General features: G+C 45.2%; 1 protein-coding gene across 3 annotated transcripts in view; it reads left to right on the top strand.

Annotated features, from left to right (window-relative positions):
• Positions 1-23,023, top strand: part of Dscam (DS cell adhesion molecule) — a 527,122-nt gene that overhangs the window by 315,272 nt on the left and 188,827 nt on the right. For all 3 annotated transcript variants that reach the window (XM_055614797.1, XM_055614798.1, XM_055614799.1), the window contains exon 9: positions 15,225-15,503. In XM_055614797.1, the coding sequence (XP_055470772.1) occupies positions 15,225-15,503 (279 nt within the window). The remainder of the gene's footprint in view (positions 1-15,224; positions 15,504-23,023) is intronic.

Raw genomic sequence — 23,023 nt, 5'->3', positions numbered from 1 at the left:
CTAGGTAGAAGAAAGTTGGAATATCGTGAGCAAAGCAGCTTGAACTCACACAAGCTAGAGTGCTCTCCCTGGAGAGGACTGTCCTCTCAGACCACTTGGGACTCTGGCCATTTTCCCAACAAGCAATCAAACAAAACCAACTTAGACCAGAAGCAAAGGCCTCAGGGTACATGGTGTGGTGATCAAGGCTGGGTCTCGGTGTCACCGCCAAAGGTTTGAGGCCCTCGTGTCTCTGCCACTGCCCTGTGAAGGCAGGAGTTCGAGGGCCCACACAGAGAGACCGGCAGCTAACACACAGCACTGCAGTGGCTCTCTTCTCGTGAGCCCCTCACGTGTGCACAGGGTCCATCTGTGAGCTACACTTGAAACTATTTTAAAACTTAAGATGTAGCTGGCTGCTGAGTTCCTATTCTACGGTGACGTTCTCATGATTGATCCCTTCGAAGCTGTGTCAGCCCTTCCCATTGGTCTTTGACTGCTACTAAGGTTTATTTTTTCTTCAAGAGCACCTGATGGAAACATGACCGTTTGTATATAAATGGATATAAATATTATAATGCTAAATTTTAGAGACACAAATTTAAACAAAGGCCAATGGAACGATAAACTTTTAGTTTGCTGGACCAGCATAAGTTGATGTGCTTGCTACAAGTGTCATAAGCCAACTCACAGTATCTTAGGCCCCAGAGAAAAATATGTCAGTTCTTCTAACCAATGTATATGATTTCCGAGAAGGACTTAGATAAGCAGTACCCTGTTTAAGGGTTTCTGTGAAGTATGCATAATGCAGAAGAAAATGATCAGCCCCAGCATGAGGGAATCCAGAGGAAACTTATCACATGCTCCATGTGAGAACTTATCACATGCTCCATGTGAGAACATAACTTTCAGTACTGTCCCTTTGGCGGTGGCTCCTGGCAGGCTGGCATGTCTACGTTTTCACATCTTCAGAACGTGGGCAGGAAGGGTGCTAGGAGACGGTGAACGCTGCACTGCGGGTGTGTGACGCAGTCTAAGCACTGAGTATAGACAGAACAACCACAAACTGACACAGGTACACACACACAGATGTACACATAGATAAGCAGACAGACAAACATACAAAGCCACACAGACAGACGTACACAGACAGAAATACATACACACAAAGGCACAGATACATACAGCACACAACTATTGATTTCCTTGGGAAACAGGGTGTGACCCATTCCTACAGTGCTGCAATGATGAAATCAAACCATTTTAATCTTGTTTTTAGGATGCTCTTCCAAGATGTTGACTATCTGGCCATATGCGTAGTTATGCGTGCAATGTGCATGTGTGTATATGTGTATACATATGTGTGTGTGTGTGTGCGTACACGCTTCTGTATTGTATTTAGATGATATTGGGGGATATTTTTTCAGTATATCTTTTTAAAAATAATACTGTGGCCCTTCAGCTTATTTTTTTAATATGTCTGGTTATGGGGGGGATCCCATTCGGGGGGGAAATCCTGTCCGAGGGGGGAATCCCTCAACAACTGATTCATGCCACCTGTTAATTACTGATTGTGGCTAAGGCTATCGTTTCTGAAATGTGTTCAACTCTCAGTGGGGGGCTTGAGCTGTCCTCAGGCGTGTCCCAGATGGAAGAAGCAGAGCCTCCTTTCATTTTATCTCATGGTGCAGCATATTGCAAAGCACCCTTCCCCGAGTCGGTGCCTCTCTGAACTCGAACACCGTGTAAGTGTTCTAATTGCTGTAGACGAAAAGTGCCAAGACAGTTAATTGCCTGCTAGATACGAAGAAGCGTCACCTTCTGTTTATACTGATAGGAAACTTCATAGTTTACAGAACACTTTCCTATGTGTCATCTTAATTAATGCTCGCAGCGGCTCTGTCATGGAGTTGAAACCTAATCAGAGAATCAGAAGAAAAGGAGGGAGTGTAGACAAGGCTGCGCTCCAGCCCAAACCCAAGGCTGGGGCACCAAGGGTTTACGAAGTGAGACCCTCTTCAAAACAACAGCAACAGAACCCGGGCAAAGTAAGCTGAGGGCCTAACCTGAGCTGACAAGAGAGAGAAGATTAAAGTGGAGACTACATGGTGGTATTATCAGTGCATAATAGGGTTTGGTGTGCAAGCATGAGGGCCTGACTTCGAATCCCCAGCACCCATGGAAGTTTCTGCCCATGGGCACACCCACTAGTAATGTCACCCTAGCATTACAGGGTAGAGACAGGAAGATCACTGGGGCTTGCTCAGGCAGTTCAGGTTTGCTGAGGGATGTGCCTCAAGGGAATAAAAAAATGATAGAATAGGACACTTGATATAGTCTGGCTTCCTCATGCATATATAGGCACACACAAGCTCTCACACTCCCCACCAACAATGGTACTAAGCCTAGTGGCATAGTGAGTTCTTATAACCGCAACACTTGGGAGACAGGCACTTCAGGAGGTACAGGCCAAGGCTAGCCAGGGCTGCGTAGCAAACTGTTTCAAAAACGAAATAAAGCTTAGAGTGGACCTTTACCCTCCCATCTCTCCGTGTGCAGCTGGGACGCCAGTGTCTGGCGGTGTCATTCTTCAGGGCCTCCTGCCAACAGTGCTCACGTGGCCCAGGACCACAGAAATACCGTGGCGGTGCGCCCCGAGAGCTCCACGTTGCTCTGTTGCTGTCCACCCCTGAATGCCATCAACTGCCACAAGATCAGACTCGTTGGTCTGAAACTCCTCTTCCCGCAATGGCTGCCACGTCTTCTGTTCCTTGCCATCTCCCTAGTATCTAGAGAGACTCATAGTATCTTTCATGGAAAGCACAGCATTTCCAGGTTATGTCCCACTTTTAGTTCTGTTGGCAGAGGTCATTTGTGTGTAGCCAAAAAACTAATATCTGTTGAGTCTTCACATTGATTTCCACCAGCTGCTTGGGTAACGCCTAGTTTCTGCTATAACCAATAGAGAGGGAACATAAAGGGAAGCCAGCATAAGGTTTACATATTCATCTCATGACCCGTGGTTAAATTAGTGTTGCAGACGGGGGTTTACATTTGCCTTTAACTCAGCACTATGGTGAAGTCTAAGAAGGCTGGTGGGATGGGATTGTCAAGGTCACTCTTTCTTGCTCCGCAGGGAAGGATTCCTGTCCTGTGTGTCCCAGTGAGTGGCTGTCACTCCTCAGCTCCCGTGAGGTCTGCTCAGAGCATCCACCACTGCTCCTGTCAGTGTAGTCTGTCAGAGCAGAGCTCAGAACGCAGCCTCCTCCTAAAGGCTGCTTTGCTTAGGATTCTCCTCGATTCTAGTAGAGAAAGCAGAACACTTGATTGAATGTTTCATTAGAATTGTCTCCAAGTGCTCTCCCTTAGGTAGAGGCAGAGGAGACCACATGTACAAAACAGCCGTGCTCCACCTGGCATAGGCAGTAGGAACTGAGCACAGGTCCTCTGTAAGAGCAACAGCTACTTTAGCCACCAAGCCATCTCTCCAGTCCCTGATTGCGCTGTTTTCAGTGAGGATTTAAAAACTTCATTTATTCAAAATCATGCATGGGATCAGATGTCCTCTTCTGTCATATAGGTGTATATGCAGATAGAACAGTCATATGTATAGATAAATAAATCTTTAAAAAATCAAAATCATTCATAGGATTAATACAATATATAAATAATTATCAAAAATATGTTCAATGAAATTATGTAAGTTATATGCACACTCGGGCTAGTAATATCTTATTTTTAGTTGTAAATATAAAGATACATTGGTGTGAAAATAAAATATGCGTGGTAAGATATAGCAATATGCACGTGTGCATTGCGTCCATGTGTCAATAAATGTAAGTACTATATCTAACTTGTGCTTATGTGCATATACCAAGACCTCAGAGTAGACCCTTGGGACACTGATGAACTTGGAGTAGATGGGTCCAGCCTCCCGCAGTACCTCTCATGCTGCAGCTTGCACCCTGGGGTTTCTAGGCTCTGCCTGCAGGGTCCTGTTGCCTCATTGCACTCCAGGTCCTCTCTCCTTCTGCTTGGCTGTGTGTGTAACACTTCCCCCTGCTGGGCCCGTGCCTTCTTCCAGAGTCAAATCTTCTGCAGGACCGCCATCGCACCTCTCCTTGTCCGTGGAAATCAGCCAAATCCCAGGGTGAAGCAGGGAGTTTCTGAGCTCCTGAGAGGCTGCCTCTAACCCTGGTGCTGTGTGTTGCAGAGCTCAGCAGCTCGTTTCCTTTGTGAGGACACACTCAGAGAAACACAGCCCTCTGGCCATTTACTGGTGTCTTTGATCAATAGGAAAGGGCCTTCTCCACCGTGAAGACCAGGCCTCTGTTTTTGTGGAAGACATAGCCATGGTTTGGGACTCATGAATGAAGTCCGTGACAGTGATGCCCACTGAGGTTTGGGGGGGCACACAGTTGCCATCCATGCAGACCAAGCCCCATCTTGTTTTCTTTTAACTTGTCTTTAAACATTCCAGTAACATTGGTATCACTCTTCTCTCTCACATACACACACACACACACACATTTAAGTGTAGGAAATATTTGCTTTAAACAATTCTGTACCTTTACTCCCACTCAGACAAATACATGTAATAAAAACAAAGGCTGATTAGTTCGCTGTGCCCCCAGCTCTCTGGCTTGTGCTAGCATGGACATCCTGTCAGTATGAGATGTCAGCAGGAGCCACAGAACTTCAGGAACAGAAGCAGAATTCAGAGGCTGCAGGATTTAACTGGTTTTGCTCAGTCTCCAAAGTTCTGCTGTGGGTGAGTGCCTTTCCACTGGCGTCGTGGCCAGGGCCGCTGCAGCCGCCTTTCCGGCTGCTGAGGACAGAGCTGCTGTGAATACTGCGCTTTTGTTTTTCTCTTCTAGCACCGAAGCTGACCATGAACGTCTTCTATTTCATGGTTTTGGTCGGTGTTTATTTTGTATGTGTGCATCAGGATTCAATGTAGAGGCTGGGAGAAGGTCAATCAGTAAGGTTCTTTCTTTTCAAGCATGAGGATTTGCTCTCCATTTCCAAAGCACATAAAAATCAAACAGCAAAGCAGGAAGAGCGGCTGGGCTAACATGGGTTTGCCAGATCCCTGAGGCTCAGTGGCCAGCCAGGGTAGCCTAACAGGGTGGACAGCTCCACAAGAAACAATATCTACCGTTGTCTGTCCTTCACAGTTGCTTACACAAATGTACACCTGGACCAGTCCACATGGGGAGTCCAGCTAAATAAATGCAAGTGTCCTTCCGACCCACCAGACATGGAGCTTTCTTTCCCCTGCGTGGCGGGCATCCAGTGTCATCTTTACCACTGCATCTCTTTTTGCAGTGAAGTCAGAACAGCGAGGCTGCCGTCAAGAGAGCCAGGCTTCCTCCCCACCCGCGATGAGCCCGTGTGACTCACATGCTCACACACTCACATGCTCACATGGTCTGAGCAGCTATCATTTTAAGCTGGTCTGGGATCTAGTCATTGCTTTAAAAACACCTTATATAACAAGCATTCGATAGCTCAAGAGCCATCCATGGTCCCATATTCCCCAATTTGGAAGGTAGAACTGCCCTGCCTCTGAGCACAGCTGACAGTCTCAAACTTCCAGAGTCCACTGGGCTAATTATCAGCCTTCTTTACATTTCACTTCGTCTTTCATGCTAAAAAATTCAACTGTTCCTGCTTCTTCTTATTGCAATTCTACTGTGTGCCTTAAAAACATTTTTAAATTTCTGAAACATTTTAAATATTTTTCTTCCATTAAATTCCTTGAGATTTTTAAGCAAATAAGGAAAGATACGCTACTTTTCTGACCTTTTGCTGTACATGTCCTGTTGATGATTTTATAGTTCTTCTCCACTCTGATAGCTTAAAACATGTGCCAGATCATGTGCTAACTTATTTCAAAGTCTCTGCAAAGAGTTAGCCATTGGAATGCAGTTTCCTTATATGCAGTTTATTCCACATGTTACAGATGGTGCTTAGCTCTAACTGAACTAAGAGTAGCTGAATAAAATCAACAAAGAAATGCAGAATCACAGGCCATTTTTTTCCTCTGAAGTAATAAGAACCAACCTCAGACCTTTCAAAATTGTGTCTCCCTCCACTGGGGACTCTCCTTTTCTGTTCCAAAGAAAGCTAGCAATACACTGTTCAGGCATAGAAGGGTCATAGTGAAAGAAAGCTCACCCACATGGTAACCAATTTCTAGTCATAGTCCAAAATAAGTAAAAGCATCAAAGGTGATCCACAAGCAGCAATACAGACATTCCTGATGGTTCCTAATGGAGAATATATGCTCTCTTTTACGTATTCTCTCTTTTACATACATGATTATCTAGGAAGTTAGCTTTTAGAGAAGTGTGTTTCTCGTTTGAACAAGCTTCATTTGAGCAAGGACTGCTCAAATGAGAAATATAATTTAAATACACCCCCAAATTTCTTTAAATACATCCCCCAAATCCCACTTAATTGAGTCATAAACAGGCATTTTTAACATCTTATACTTTACATGGTTTGGACTGTTGGAAGTGTGCCAAGACACAATGTTAAGGAAGTTCTACAGTTCATCCCCCAAGGGGCTTTGCCTCCATGCTCCAGGAACTGTGTCTCATCTTTCCCCAGCCTTCCCCAGCCATCCCCACAGAAGACAGAACTTCAGGAAGCCCTGCTGGCTCTCACTGGCCTTGTTTGTTTCTAGGTCAATATCTGAGTGTCACTTAATATAAGTTCACCCCAAAGCCCAAGGGCAGTTCAGAGCGGCAGAGTACAGCACCCAGCTTTTGTGACTCTTTAGTCTGACCAGCATTCTTCTAGCTGCAGCTTTCTTCCTTTTGTTTTCATCTTCCGTTTGAACTCCTGGCCTGATGCCTTCCTCCTGGAGCAGGAGCAGACACCACACAACCGAATTCATTGTGAGCCCACTCTGGCTGCTGGTCAGAGGTCAGGAGAGTGAATCACTGTAGGAACTCAAGGATGGCATGAATGCCCTAGCCACTAGAGCAAGGCCGTGTCATGTATGGGCACCATTCCCCTGGTGGCGAGGAAGAACCAGTAGTGAGTGTTTGTGTGTTTGTGCTTATTTCTGTCCTGACTGTGACATCAGACATGTGTGCCTCATTCTCTATTTTAAGACATTCTTTAGGACTTTCAGGTGTCCACTGCTCAGAGCATAAACTCACATCTGCCATCATCCTGAAGGATTTTCTTCCAGAAAATTGTTATGCAATTAAAATGTGTGAGATATTTATTCTACAAGATGTTGGAAAATAAAAAGAGAGAAATCACTTTATTTTCTGTCTTCCTGGTGATTCTGTGTAAGCCACCGCATCCCACCAGCCATACACAAGATGCTTCCACAGCAACTTTTGAGCCCCCGTTTCCTGCAGCGAGTTGAGGGCTTGCTCGCATCCTCTGTCCCATGTCCTACTGAGTCCTGTGCTACTGGCAGAGAGATTTAAAGCAAGACCAGCCTCTGTGTGAACAGCCTGGCCTGGTGCACTTGGCTGCGAGCCCATCAGGTCAGCAGCCTCATGTTGTTCGCTTGGTTGGAGCTGCCGTTGGCATGTGAGCTATACTCACTCACAGTATGCAGTGAGCTGTATGGGCAGGTCCTGAGCAGGTCTCACGAGGGCATGGCTCTCCGATAGACTGTTCACAGGGATTACTGCCTTATTTTCTAAATAGTTTTATTTTTCACAATTTATTCATTGTCTATCCTGATTGAAGCCCCCTCCCAAAACTTTCCCCAGTCCCACTCTCCCTCTCTCTTCCCCCATTCCCTTCCCCTATTCCACTGAAAGAGGAAGTCCTCCTCCTTTGCCATCAGTCCATAGTCTCATCAGGACTGCCTGCATCATCTTTCTCTGTGGCCTGGCAAGGCTGCATCATTGGGGTGAGAGATCAAAGAGCAGTCAACCAAGTTCATGACAGAAGCAGCCCTTGCTCATCTTACTCAGAGATCCACATGGAGACTGAGCTGCCAATAGGCTACATCTGAGCAAGGAGTCTAGGTCCTCTCCATGCATCATCCTTGGTTGGTGCCACAGTCTCTGCAAGACTACCTGGGCTAAAATTTTAGCTTTGTTGGTCTCCTTGTGGGGCTCCTGTTCCCTCCATCTCCTTCTATCCCCTGCTTCTTCCATAAGACTTCCTGTACTTTGCCCAAAGTTTGGCTGTGAGTCTCAGCATCTACTTCAATCCCCTGTTGGGTAGAGTCTTTCAGAGAACACTCTATACTAGGTTCCCATCCTGTTTCCTCTCTTCCACTGTTTCAGTAACAGCCAGGATCTGGAAACAAACTAGATGTCCCTCAGTAGAGGAATGGATGCAAAAATTGTAGTACATTTACACAATGGAAAACTACTCAGCAATTAAACACAAGGAAATCATGAAATTTGCAGGCAAATGGTGGGAACTAGAAAAGATCATCCTGAGTGAGGTAAACCAGAAACAGAAAGACACACATGTTATACACTCACTATAAGCAGATATTAGCCATGTAATATAGGACAGCCATACTAAAATCTATAGGCCTAAAAAGGCGAAACACTAAGGGGGGCCCTACGGAGGATGCTTAAATCTCTTCAGAATGGATTGTCTCTTTATAATGAATAGAATTTGAAGGTAGAGGTGATTTTGGAAGATACAGTTCTCTCCAAACAAGGGGAAATGTTAAAGGACAAGGTGGGGCGCTAAGGAAATAGCACGTTTGATAAAGTGGTTGCTGCACAACAAGGGTGAGGTCAGACCCTCAGACCTGGCACAGCTCTAATCCCAGCATGGAGGGGGCAGAGACAGGAAGACACCTGGGTCTTGCTAACCAACTGGGCTAGACGACTTGGTGAGCTCCCGGTTTAATGGAGACCGTGTCTCAAAGAAATTAAAGTGGAGAAGGATTGAAGAAGGTACTTTTTCACAGCCACACATGTGCTTCCACCACCTCACAGATGTGCACACACAGGAACATATGCACACATATGCCACAGACACAACGAAAGAAGAAAATATTCTGAAGAATCAGAAGAGATAACCTATTAAAAAAAAAAAAACAGGGAAAGGAGGCAGAAAGAAGGAGACTGCGAAAAGAGATGTCTGTTTCTGTTTCCTGAGAGATTTAAAATGCAAAGGTCTTTAAATGCTCAGTTCACATCTCAGCACCACAAAATGTTGGGTGTTAGCACCAGTACCTGTAACCCCAGTGTTTGGGGTGAGGGAGACAGGTGGACCTCAGGACTTTCTGGCTAAAAATGCTCAGTCCTTGGTTTACAGGGAGACCCTGTCTCAAGTATTGACGTGGAGAAGCCATGGAGCACAGGCATCCTAACGTCCACAGCTGGCCTCCGTGCTGGCTCAGGAGGGTGCGCCCACCACCTTCCACACCACGCCCGAAACTCTGGATTAAGATAGCCCTGCTGATTACCTAAGACTGACCCGCGCTCGACCCGTGGCCTTTCATTAGTGTGCTGGACTCCCTCTTAAACAAGATGTGGCTCTAATTGTTGACCGCAAAAACACAGAAGTAGATCAGCCTGACCTAATGCTCCTAGTGCGGGTCTTGGAGGAGTAAGAACGGATGCCGGCATTTGCAACCATGGAACGCTCTCAGCCCCAGAGAGAAGGCCGCCATCTGAAGGGCGCAAACCTGGCAAAGGGTGACATTTAGTTATTTACATACTTCTTGCAGAAAGGTTATGTCAAAACCCAGTGCATATCACGCTCAGAATCCCCGCTCCTGTCACACTGCCAGCTTTTGCTGCCAGCTGGATTTAGGAGCTTTGTCTCATGTAAGAGGTTATTCTGAACCAGTTGAAGAGCCAGGATATTCTGATCATGGGGTTTAGCATTCTGAGAAGTCATGAAAAGAGATATGGGGTTATTATTATTACTATTATTGTTATTAGTAGTGGTGTTACCTGGCTCAGTTTGGGACCTGAGCTTTGTACCCCTGCACTGGTCCTTGGAGAGAATGTTCATTATTCCGTCATCAAACATGTAACTGTGACTGAAGCAAGAGGCAGCAGCAGTGAAGTGAAGTAGACGGTTAAGTGTCCAGGCATCTAACCTGCTTTAAAGATGAGGCCCGTTCTGCTGTGACAGGGGATCAGCACAATGTCAGACAGCAAACATGATGGTGATGCCATGTGGGGAGGGCCTTCCTGACTTGTTGCTTCTTTAACCATACAAATATGTATATTTAGTATTTAGGATATGTTTGTTTTCTATAAATGCATTAAATTTTAAATAGGACTTCTTATTTTTTCTTTTTCTTTCTTTATTTTATTTATTTATTTATTTATTGAGACAGAGTTTCTCTGTGTAGTCTTGGCTATCCTGGACTCGCTTCATAGACCAGGTGGGCCTCAAACTCACAGAGATCCACCTACCTCTGCTTCCCTGGGTGCTGGGATTACAGACATGCACCTCTCCTGGCTGACTTTTTACCTTTTTAAATATACTAACCCTGACTTGTAATTCAGTCTCAATTTTGCATTAGTAACAGAAAACCCAGTGCTTGGGGACAGTGCTCCAGTACTAGACACGTGATGTGCTTCGGTTGAGGGACAGCTAGGTTGTTTCCAGAGTCTGGCTACTACAAATAGAGCTGCCACAAACATGCATGAGCAAAAGTCTTTGTGTGGTGGAGCATCTTTCAGGTATATGCCCAGAAGTGGTATAGCTGGGTCCTTTGGTATGGCTAGTCCCTGTTTCCTGAGAAAGTAGCAGATTAGTTTCCAAAGTGGTTGTACAAGTTTGCACTCCCACCAGCAATGGAGGAGGGTTCCCCTTTCTCCACATTCTCTCCAGCATGTGTTCTCACTTGAGCTTTTTATCGTAGCCATTCTGACAGGTGTAAGATGGAATCTCAGAGTCATTTTGATTTGCATTTTCCCAATGAATAAGAACTTTGAGCATTTCTTTAAGTGCTCCTCTGCCATTCGATATTCCTCTGTTGAGAATTCTCTGCTCAGCTCTGTATCACATTTTTAACTGGATTACTTTTTTATTGGTGTTTTATTTCTTGAGTTCTTTATATATTCTGATATTAGCCGGTTGTTGGATGCAGGATTGGTGAAGATCTTTTCCCAATCTCTAGATTGCCGTTTCATTCTATTGACAGTGTCCTTTGCCTTACAGAAGCTTTTCAGTTTCATGAGGTCCCTTTTATTAATTGTTGATCTTGGAGCCTGTGCTGTTAGTGCTCTGTTCAGGGAGTTGTTGTCTGTGCCAACGAGTTCCGGGCTCTTCCCCACTTTCTGCTCTAGCAGATTTAATATATATGGTTTTATGTTGAGATCTTTGATCCACTTGGACTTGAGTTTTGTGCAGCCCCTCAACCAAAGAATGGATAAGGAAACTGGTACACAATGGAATTTACACAATGGAATACTACTCAGCCATTGAAAACAAGAAAATAAAATTTGTAAGCATCTGTGCAAGGGTTCTAGGTTATCTCCATGCCTGGTACTTGGTTGGAGTATGAGTCCCTGGGAAGACCCCTGTGTTCAAATTTTCTGGTTCTATTGCTCTCCTTGTGGGGTTCCCGTCCTCTCCAGATCTTACTATTTCCCACTTCTTACATAAGATTCCATGCACATGTCCAAGGACTGCTTCTGACATAATCTGATTGGCCTGCTCGTTGATCACCTCCCCCTGAGGGGGAGCAGCCTTACTAGGCCACAGAAGATGACAATGCAGCCACTCCTGATGTGATCTGATAGACTAAGATCAGAAGGAAGGAGAGGAGGACCTCCCCTATCAGTGGACTTGGGGAGGGGCATGCGTGAAGAAGGGGGAGGGAGGGTGGGATTGGGAGGGGAGGAGGGAGGGGCTTATTGGGGGATACAAAGTGAATAAAATGTAATTAATAAAATAAAAGTTTTAAAAAATTGCAAGCAAATGAACTAGAAAAGATCATCCTGAGTGGGGTGACACAGACCCAGAAAGACACACATGGTGTATAGTCACTGATGAGCTGATTTTAGTCATATAAGTATGGGACAGACATACTACAATGCACAGACCCCAAGAAGATAAGCCCCATGGGCAGCTTAGGTTCTATGTGGGTCCACTAGTTAGGGGAATTCGGAATATCCCTGACATGGACTATGTTGCCTGCTTTCTGAGCACTCCCCCGATGGGACTTCCCTACCAGGCCACAGGGGAGGAAGAACTCAGTCCTCATGTGAACAGATGAGCGGGGGGTGTCTGGGTAGGGGACTCTCCTGTTCTGAAGACAAGGGGAGAGGGGATGTGGAAGAGATGGTGTGGATGGGAAAAGAAGAGGGAGGGGCCTCTTTTTGATTAATTAAGAAAAGTAAAAGAAAAAAGACCAGCCCGTCGAGCTCTGGGCTGTGTTTGCAATTTTGAGTTCTAGCTGGCAGCTGCTTCTGAGAGCTATTGACAACAGCGGTAATGATGCCAAGTCCCCAAGTAGCCACGGCCCTGCTGGCTGCTCTCTGCTGCCCATGTCTTCATAAACACTGCACTTGGCAGAGACCCACACACTGTGTTTATGGTGGGCTCAGCACATAGAGCAGCGGCCAAGTACACGCCGGTGCCTACTGGACCCTTCACTAGGTGAACAATGATTGGGTCCATGAGTCCGTGCTGAGGCTTCTCAGCTGGGCCCTTCCAGCTCCCTGGAGGTGATAACAGAACTGAACCTATAGTGACCTCAGGGACAGACCCTATGGACATCAGCTTTCCTCTTCTGTCAATGCATTTGGCATAGTGTCTTCTTACCACAGTCATCCTGAGCTTTGGAATCAAGTTTGTATAATATGTTATTTCTAAGCCTTGGATTTTTAAATTTTAGTTTTATTTTTTTCTGTTTTTCTTTTTTTCCTCTTTTTCTTTTTTTTTAACTTTTATTAATTACACTTTATTCACTTTGTATCCCGCTCATAAACCCCTCCCTCCTCCCCTTCCAATCCCACCTTCCCTCCCTCTTCTCTATGAATGCCCCTCCCCAAGTCCACTGATAGGGAAGGACTTCCTCTCCTTCCTCCTGATCCTAGTCTATCAGGTCTCATCAGGAGTGGCTGCATTGTCTTCCTCTGTCGCTTAGTAAGGCTGTTCTCCTCTCAGGGGGAGGTGATCAAAGAGCAGGCCAATCAGTTCATATCAGAGGCAGTTCCTGTTACCATTACTATGAACCCACTTGGACACTGAACTGCCATGGGCTACATCTGTGCAGGGATTCTAGGTTATCTCCATACATGGTACTTGGTTGGAGTATGAGTCTCAGGAAAGACCCCTGTGCTCAGATTTTTTGGTTCTGTTGCTCTCCTTGTGGAGTTCCTGTCCTCTCCAGATCCTACTATTTCTCACTTCTTTCATAAGATTCCACGCACTCTGCCCAACAGTTGGCCATAAGTCTCAGCATCTGCTTTGATAGTCTGCAGGGCAGAGCCTTTCAGAGGCCCTCTGTGTCAGGCTCCTAACTTGTTTCCTGTTTTCTTCTTCTTCTGATGTTCATCCTCTTTGCCTTTCGGGATGGGGATTGGGCATTATAGCCAGAATCCTCTCTCTTGATTAGTTTCTTTAGCTGTACAGATTTTAGTAGGTTTATCCTATATTATATGTCTATATGAGTGAGTATATACCGTGTGTGTCTTTCTGCTTCTGGAATAGCTCACTCAGGATGATCTTTTCCAGCTCCCACCATTTTCCTGCAAATGTCATGATTTCCTTGTTTTTTATTGCTGAGTAATATTCCATTGCGTAGATTACCACAATTTCTGTATCCATTCTTCAGTTGAGGGGCATCTGGGTTGTTTCCAGCTTCTAGCTATTACAAATAAAGCTGCTATGAACATGGTTAAGCAAATATCCTTATTGTGTCCGTAAGCCTCTTTTGGATATATGCCTAGGAGTAGTATGGCTGGATTTTGAGGAAGCACTATTCCTAGTTGTTTGAGAAAGCACCAGATTGATTTCCAGAGTGGTTGTACAAGTTTGCATTCCCACCAGCAGTGGAGGAGGGTTCCCCTTTCTCCACAACCTCTCCAGCATGTGTTGTCACTTGAGTTTTTGATCTTGACCATTCTGATGGGTGTAAGGTGAAATCTCAGGGTTGTTTTGATTTGCATTTCCCTGATGGCTAATGATGTTGAGCATTTCATTCAGTGTTTCTCTGCCATTCGATAATCCTCTACGGAGAATTCTCTGTTTAGCTCCGTTCCCCATTTTTTAATTGGATTACTTGATTTGCTGCTTTTCAACTTCTTTAGTTCTTTATATATACTGGATATTAGCCCTCTGTCAGACTGAGGGTTGGTGAAGATTCTTTCCCAATCTGTAGGCAATCGTTTTGTTTTGATGACAGTGTCATTTTTTTAAATGCACTTTTTTTTCTTTTTAAAAAGTAAAGGCAAAAAATACTTTATTTTTTGCAAAATACCTTATTGCTAATGACTAGCAATAAGGCTTCAACTTCGCCAGATGAAAATGGCTTGAGCCCTTCTAAAAAGACAACTCCTTCCAAGCAGAAATGCAAATCAACACGTTGGAGGCTCAGTTTCCTCACCTGCAGTGAGATTATGAACAATTACCCATAATGCCAATGGGTTAATAACCTGCCCATCCCTAGGGCTCCACTTTGGCTCTTTTGGCTCTACTTTGACAAGTCTATGATGTAAAGAGTCTCCTGGATTATCAGAGAAAGAGCCAAGCAAGCGTGGTCTGTAGGCAAGAAGACAAAGAGCAGTTTATAGAGGGTTAAACCAAGAAAGAACCTGTTAGGCTTTTAGCTGGGTCTCTGACTAGCCGCACTGCAGCTCTATTCTAACACATTCCTAACACTCAGGCACCCTGTCATGGTCCGCCCATAAGCTCTAGGTTTACCACGTTTTACCCGGCAGTGCCAGTGGCAGCAGAGCAGGAGGGCAAGAGTGTCTGTCACACACCATGTGTAAAAAATGTTAGTGGACATGCCAAACCCAAAGCCCTCTCACGGTTTTCACAGCGCAGCACAGTTTAAGTGTTGCCAGCCAAAAACAATTTCACTGTTTAAAGCTGTATTGAATGAAATTAGATGAATCACATTTGTTGAATGGCAAATGAGCTGTGCTTTTCGTTGAGCCTGCTGAGGAAATCTGAGTGACAGGGGGACCCTTGCCAGCCTTCGATGGCTCGAACACTCCTGGCTGTGCTCATTGACCGCCGGACACTCCTCGGGAAACGGCTTAAGAAAAGGCACGTGTAAAACACCAGCCGCTCATTGCCTTTGCTCTGTCATTTTTTCCTTCTAGTTCCACCGTTCATCCAACCTTTTGAGTTCCCAAGATTCTCCATTGGGCAGCGGGTCTTCATCCCATGTGTGGTTGTCTCGGGGGACTTACCCATCACCATCACCTGGCAGAAAGATGGACGGCCGATCCCTGCGAGCCTTGGGGTAACCATCGACAACATTGACTTCACCAGCTCCCTGAGGATCTCCAACCTCTCCCTGATGCACAACGGGAATTACACCTGCATTGCCCGGAACGAGGCGGCAGCCGTGGAGCACCAGAGTCAGCTGATCGTGAGAGGTGAGTGGGCGGAGGTGCCCCATGGCAGGGTCCAGCCATGCTTGAGACACTGTGAAAAGAATCGGGAGTGGAAATTCACTATTCCCCCTTTTCGAAAGGAAGGAAGGGAGGAAGGAGGGAGGGACGGAGGGAGGAAGGAAGGAGGGAGGGAGGGAGGGAGGGAAGGGAGGGAGGGAGGGAGGAAGGAAGGAAGGAAGGAGGGGGAGGAAGGAAGGAAGGAAGGAAGGAAATCCCAGTTATAGAAATTAAGGATGAGTTCCTCTGACCTTGATGCCTGAATTTTCCTGATAAAGTTATCAATAGGGTGTGTGATAAATCCACTAAAGCCCTACATGATTCCTTTCAAAGTCAGGCATATAGTCTCAAGCACTTGCTCAGTGAGGAGAATAGTATGTGCACACTCCCAGAGTAAGAGTGCTGTTATGCTCCCTATAAGACAGACAGGAGAGAAATGACACTAAACCGCTCATAGAACCTGCTCTCCACAGCGGAGTGACACATTTCTCCAGCACTGTCCTTCCCCTGCTTTCTCTTTTTTGGGGAAGAAAGGTCATAACAGTTGAGTTCTACCTACCTACAGGTCTAATGTAGAAGTTCCCTAATTTTTTCTCATTTATTTATTTCCTTCACTTTCCATCCTTGTAGCTTTCCCACCTCCCCTCCCAGTCCCATCCTCTTTTCCTCACCCTCCCTTCACCCTTTTCTCAGAAAAGGGGAGCTCCCTTTCCCATCCAGCTCAGCTCAACAAGTTGTATCAGGACTGAGCATGTCCTCTTCCCTTGTAGTCTGGCAAGGCAGTCCCGCTAGGGGAAAGTGGTCACAAAGCTGGCAAGTGAGTCTGTGTCCGATGCAGTCCCCACTTCATTTACTAGAGGACCCACTGAGGCCAACCCGCTACATCTTTGTAGGAGGACCAGGTCCAGTTCCTGCATGGTCCTTGGTGGATGCTTCAGTCTCAGAAACCCCCTCTGGGCCCTGGTTAGTTGGCTCTGTTGGTCTCCTTGTGGAGCTCCTGTCACTTCCGGGACCTTTTATCTTTTCTCTCACTGTTCCCCAAGACTCCTTTCACATCTACAAACATTTGGCTGTGAGTCTCAGCATCTGTTTTGAGGCACTGCTGGGTAGAGCCTCTCAGGGGACAACTCTGACAGGCTCCTGTCTGCAAATTTAGCAGAGTATTGTTCATAGTGTCAGGGATTGGCACTCTCCAATAGGATGGGTCTTTGGTTGGGCCAGGCATCAGTTGGGCATTCCCTCAACCTCTGCTCTATCTGCTCTGTCTTTATCCCTGAATGTGTCACAGGCAGGGTCAATTTTGGGTCGAAGTCTTTGTGGGTGGGTTGGTGTTCCCCATACCTAGTTAGATGTGTCCTCTTCAGTCTCCGTGGACTCTGCTACTAGGAGTCTCTGCTTGAATCCCCCTCGCATCCTCCCAGTAGCCTACCCGATTTAGGTCTCCAGCTTGTCACAGAGATGTCCCAGCCTTGGCTTCTCTCTTCTCTACAGGCCTTCTGTCCTCTCTCCCTTGCTCTCCTCAGGTCTGATCTCCACCCTCCTATCTCTCTGAGTCCCCTTTCCTACCTTGTTCCCTCTCTTCAGCCATTACCTCTGTCCATTCCATCTTCCCTTCTGAATGAGATTTGTGCGTGCTCCCTTGGGTCAGTTCCCCAGTTCTTTAGTAAAACAAACCTCTGATTATTTGTCTTTGCCTTTTCTGAGCCTCCTTATCACTTGTGTCCTATATCCCTTCCTGTACACTCCTTCACAGCCAGCCACGGCCAGAAGCTAGACTGCCCATTGCGTGGTCCCTAAATTCACATCCCACTAGTCTCTAATCAGGTCCAGGGCTAGGCACTTTGTGCACTGAAAGAGCACAGGGCACTGGAGGACTGAGGGGTAGAATCTGAGTGCCAGCCTCACTCAGCCAGCTGCAGGCCTGTATACGGGCACATAACCTCTCTGAGCTGCCCCGCTGACATCTGTGAGCCTGCATTCATGTTAGTCATGAGCACTGAAAAGAAAGTTCTCTGTAAAGCAGCCGTATATTAGTAAATACTCAGTAAGACCTCATTTTTTGCTGTCTTTTTTAGACCATGACATCATTCATTTGACTCACACAGAGGGGTATTGCCAGAGAACAGCTTCACACCTTGCTCATCCAGAAGTCTAGACCCTGGATGTCAGAATGTGGTGCTATGCTAATGAACGGGAGAAGCAGTCACACCTCATAAGTAGACAAAAGATTGTGTTATCCCAAAACTACTCTGATCCAAATTTTAAATAAAGATATGGAAAAAGAATAAGCTCCTCTAAATTCTGAAGCAAAATTACATTTGTCTAATCTCTGGTAAATCCAATATATTAGATATATTAGCTTAAAAACATGTTCAAAGGCAGGCTTGACAGAAGGTTTGACAGAAGGAAAATTTGTTAGCCTTGACTTTATTATATTTATTTTGTATAAAGCCTTTAGCCATATATCTTATCATTTGGATTCAGAGAGGTTGAACATTTACGGAGCTGAGGAGATGACTGGACAGTTGAGAGTGTCCTGTGCTGGCGGAACCCTGAGCTCTGTGACCAGCACTGGTCCAGTAGCTCAGGACCACAATGGTAACTCCGCTCCAGGAAATCAAGGCCTCTGACCTCTCGGGAGCCTGCACTCACGGACTCTTTCCAACCCCTACTCCACATGCACATAATTAAAAGTAAAATCTTTTATAAATAACACCATTTACCACAGCTTTTCTAAAGAGCCACATGTGGTGGTGATTTTACAGGTGTGATACTCTTTGCTTCTCACGTCTGTCTAGCCTTAAATACATCATCGTTTGGGGAAGTTTTTTCAGTGGTTTAAATTAGGATTACTGCCATAGAATCCATGGACAACAATTAAAATAGAAAACACTGGCAGTGACCTCAGTCCTCCTAAGATGTGCTGATTTTGCTTCAAGTCTTTGCTGCAGACACCAGAGTGTCATGGTGGTTCAGGCAAATGTGACACAGCAGTAGTTACCAGACCTGTCAAGAACAAATGAGATGTGCTTTAATTCCTTTCTAAGGAAGTGCCTTGAGGAGGTAACTGTGAAAGGAAAGGTTTGCATGAATACTGATCATTTGCTCTTTAAAACTCCCAACCAAACATCGGGGTCTCCGTGCAGGTATCATCTTCAGGACCATCAGTAGCAGACTTCCTTGCACAGGGGGCCCCTGTCCTTTTTCAGTCTGGAGCTGGGTCCCCTCTGCACCTCTCCTTTTTTGACAGAAATTAATGTGTTTCTTAACACTCACCAGCAAAGCACAGAGAATGCTGTGCACCTGGCAAGTCATGGGAAGAAGCAGACTTCACACATTTGGAAAAGAAAACAAAAAACAAGCAAATAAGCAAGAAACTGGATCTTCAATTGAAAACAAACAAAAGATACACACAACTATGAGAATTAGGAAACTTTTCCTCCCCCCCCCCTACTTTTTAAAAGATAACTGACAGTGGGAATCCCACTTTGTCTCTGCTTTCTAGTTCTTCCTTCAAGCAGAGTTACTATTGTTTATAAAGGGCATAACAGTGCCTAGACTGTCTTCAATATAATCTGCTCTGAAGGATTGAGGTCAGGAAAGAAAACAGTAGATAAAAAAGAGCATGCTGTGTATTTTTTTGTTTTGTTATTATTTGCAATTGTGAAAACAGCAACTGGCATTATTTTGGCCAAGACCAAGGTCAGCTGAGGTAGAGTTGGCCTCACTCTAACTTACAGAGTAGAGCACAATCTCCTTTATCATGGCCTTCTTCTCCACAAATCATCTTTTGTTGCCTATGCCGTGTGTCACCAGATGGGTGACAGAACTCTGATGAGGCCATGTGCTTCACAGACCAGCCGCTGTGACTAAAGAGCTCTGAGAGAGCTAGGTTATGTGGGACAGAATCTGGTGTGAACTGCGCCGTGGAACCCCAGGGCGTTAAGGGCCACATGTGTGTGACTTCTGGTCTGACGCCAGATGCACTAAATGGTCTTATTCAGAAATAGTTCTATGTCCCATCTCTGTGGGAAATGTTAACATTTTTCTCCAAGATAGCTGATAGAGAAGGTCTGGCCTCCAGGCTGCAGCCGCTGCTGTTACCAGCCATCTTAGGAGTGGACCAGGTCTCTGCCACTCACAACCGTTCATGAAGCTTCAGCTGGACTCTGACATCCCCTCTGTCGGTGCCCTGAGTTTTGATCCTGTGGTTATTTTAAAGTCTTTTCCTTCTTGCCCAGAGACTCTAACCAGGATGGTGGGTGACATGCACTAGTTTATCTTTTTATTTTTTAATAGTTCTTTGAGAACTTTGTACGATGTGTTTTGGCCTTGTTTACCTCTTCCCAACTCCTCCCAGATCTACACCCCATCCTTTCTCACTCAATTTTGTGCCTTTTTTAAAACGCACCCATCAGTTCTAAATTGTGCTGCCCATGTATGCGTAGGCGTGTGGCCTTCCACTCAAGTGTGGTCAACTCAGTACGAGGCCCACTCTTAAAGAAATGGGCTGTTCCTCTTCTCGTAGCTGTCAGTTGCTAATAGCTCCTCAACTGGAAGTGGGGCTTCATGCCTGCCCTCTTCATGCTGTTCTGTTGTTCTTGTTCTTGTTCGTGTTCTATGGGTCTTGTTCATGCTGTCACAATCAGTGAGTTAATATGTACAGTTTTCCTGTTGTATTAGGAGGACATTTCCTATGTTCATTTATTTCCTCCAACTCTTACTGCATTTCTTCCCCCTCTTTCACAATTATCCTCAGCCTTGTGGGGAGGATAGATTATCCTGATGTCCCAGTTAGAGCTGAGAAGCCTTTAGTGTCTTATTCTCTGAACCTTGACTGGTTGTGGATCTCCATGTTAATCATTGTGCACTGCAAATAGATTAACACAGAAACCACAGTGATCAAGCTTCTCTGATGAGACCTGAGAGATACACAATGATAAGTCACTAGGAGCTGGTTTAATATAACATCCATAGTTGACCCAATAATGATGCCATGTGTGGGTTTCATCTTGTGGAGTAAGCTTTAAATCCAAGCATATAATAGTTGGTTACTTTCACAGGGATTGAGGCACAGCTGTACCATTTGGTATGTCTGCAAGGCCAGTCAGCATTGTAGCTCACATGATTCATAGCTGGGTAAGAGCTTTTCTCCTCCAGGAGCATCCATAGCACCTTTAGCACATGAAGGCTAGCCTCTAAAGATGAAGCTCCCAGGCATGTGCCAGACTCGCGTCTCCGCATTCCATGATGCAAATATCTGGTGTTTCAAGTAATAGGGTCTAGTTCTGGAGGGCAACCATAGCAAACCAATAACAAAATAATGTTTGTGGGTTTATAGACCCTTACCAGCCAACAACTCCAAAGGAGATAAGCCCTGTATGGTACTGTGATTTTTGTTTTTTAGCTAGACTAGGAGCAATGTTGCCATGTTATAGGGTAACTTATTTTAGCTCTTTTTTATATGTGCGTGTACATAATAGTAGCTTCTACAATAGTAGGTCTTAATTATCACACTAGTTGCTGTAGGAAGGATCGGATCGAGTAAGCTATAAGGCAGGGGTAGTAATAACCCAGAGCTGTTTATTAGTAACACCCACTCTCCAGCCTTGCCCCACACAACCTCCCAAATAAGCACCTCCAGCTGAGGTTCCAGTGTCTGAGCTCACAGAACCTAGGTGACATTTTACATTCAAACCACAACACATGTGGTAACGAGTGTCACAGGCCCTATTACGAAGAGAGAAGAGAGGGTGCAGGAGTAAAACATTCCAGCTTCCATTGTTCATATAGTAATGTCTAAGATACACCCATAAGGTCTCACCAACATGATAGCATAAACATGAGCTGAACAAGGTCAATAATAGACATCCCAAGTGGGTGGGGGAAAGCCCGTAAGGCCTCAAGTATACACAAAGAACTACAGGGGTTCTGAGGGTAAGATAAATATTCTTCCCTGGGAAAAGCACATCAATTGGTCAATCCTGAAAACATACACACAAATAATATTATAGAGACTGAGCAGTTTATATTAGAAATATTATGCATATATTTGGAATACATATTTATTATCATTATTGGATTGCATATATATGTATCCAATAGCCATATATATAGTTATATAGTTACATTTGTGGGTTTAGATGGAGGAAAGAGAAGGGATAAATGATGTAATACTATAATCTCAAAAAAAGTTTTTTAAAAACTTAAAAAAGCACTTCTTGCCCCAAAATTTCTGATTAAAATTGAACTAAAATATAGAAGTAACCAGTTTGTGAGTTGATATCATACAGAGTTTGTGATTGGCCATTGTTCTGTCATAAATTCAAATCACCTTAAATAGTTTTTGATTTGCTGCTGTGACTGGAGAGATGGCTCAGCAATTAAGAGCACTGGCTGCTGTTCAGAGAGCCTATGTGCAATTCCACGTACCCACACAGAGGCACACAGCCCTTGGTGCCTCCTCCGGAGGTTACCATGCCTCTCTGGCCCCCAGAGGCTCCTCATGCAAAAAGTGCAAAAGTGTGGACACAGTCAAAATATACATGCACATAATTTTTTTTTAAATCTGGTGATTATAAAAACCAACCCTGTAACTAAATGTCAAGGTCCCTTCTGCCTACTTCTCATTCCATTATTTCACCCAGATAATGGCTAAGATAAAAGAACCTGCCAAGAAATGTGCAGCTCAGTGAGTACTCTCTCTCTCTTATCCACAGCAGTCTTTGTTTTATTTTTATTTTTTAAATCTTTCCAGTGAAGTTTTCAGTGCTTTTGTGTTTTACTTTCTGAAGAGAAAAGAAACTATTCTTAGCTCTAAATTCTGGTAACAGCCATGGATATTTGTAAATCTATCACTTTATACTTGTTTCCAAATGACTACACTTCTAATTTTATTTCATTTCTCCTTGTTCCATCATTAGCAACCCTGTACTTAGCACACTTGCTTACCAGACCCTGGAATAGTCACTGACATGACAGACGCTTGTCTGGGTCAGTAGGACAGAGATGGGTCACAGGTCAAGCAATGGGGCAAGCAGCAGGCAGGTTCATAGCTGAAGAAGGGGGGAGGGACCTCACTTACTGCAGGAGACACAGGAACTGATTCCTAAGGGGAACAAGGGAGGGAGGGAGAGAGGGCAGAGGATGATAACTAGGGTTTGTGTGGAAGGTCAGCTGCAGGGCTGACTTCACGGACTCAAGCTCCTGGGTCCTAAGAACATACTCAAGGCCGTGGGATTAGAATGTGGCTCACCTCTGGAATGAAGTGAGCTGGCACTCACAGAAGCCTACAGCAGAGGACTTCCTGCTCCCGTGAGAAGCAGAGGGAGCTGCTTCTCACGGGACCCAGGCAGCAGCTGCAGGGTGGGGTCACTGGAAAAAGTCCTTTGCTGCCTTTGGTAACTGGGTGAAGGTGTAACACCTCCCCGAGGGAGCAGCCAGCCCACCACCATCTTCCAGATGTTCCAAGTCCCCTCCATCCTCCATCCAAAGCAAGCAAGCAA

The sequence above is a fragment of the Psammomys obesus genome, unplaced genomic scaffold (genome assembly GCF_907164565.1).
Source record: "Psammomys obesus unplaced genomic scaffold, mPsaObe1.curated_primary_1811, whole genome shotgun sequence".
In the NCBI taxonomy this organism is placed as follows: domain Eukaryota; kingdom Metazoa; phylum Chordata; class Mammalia; order Rodentia; family Muridae; genus Psammomys; species Psammomys obesus.
The sequence above is the reverse complement of the archived record's forward strand: the minus strand, read 5'-3'. Positions and strand labels throughout refer to the sequence as shown.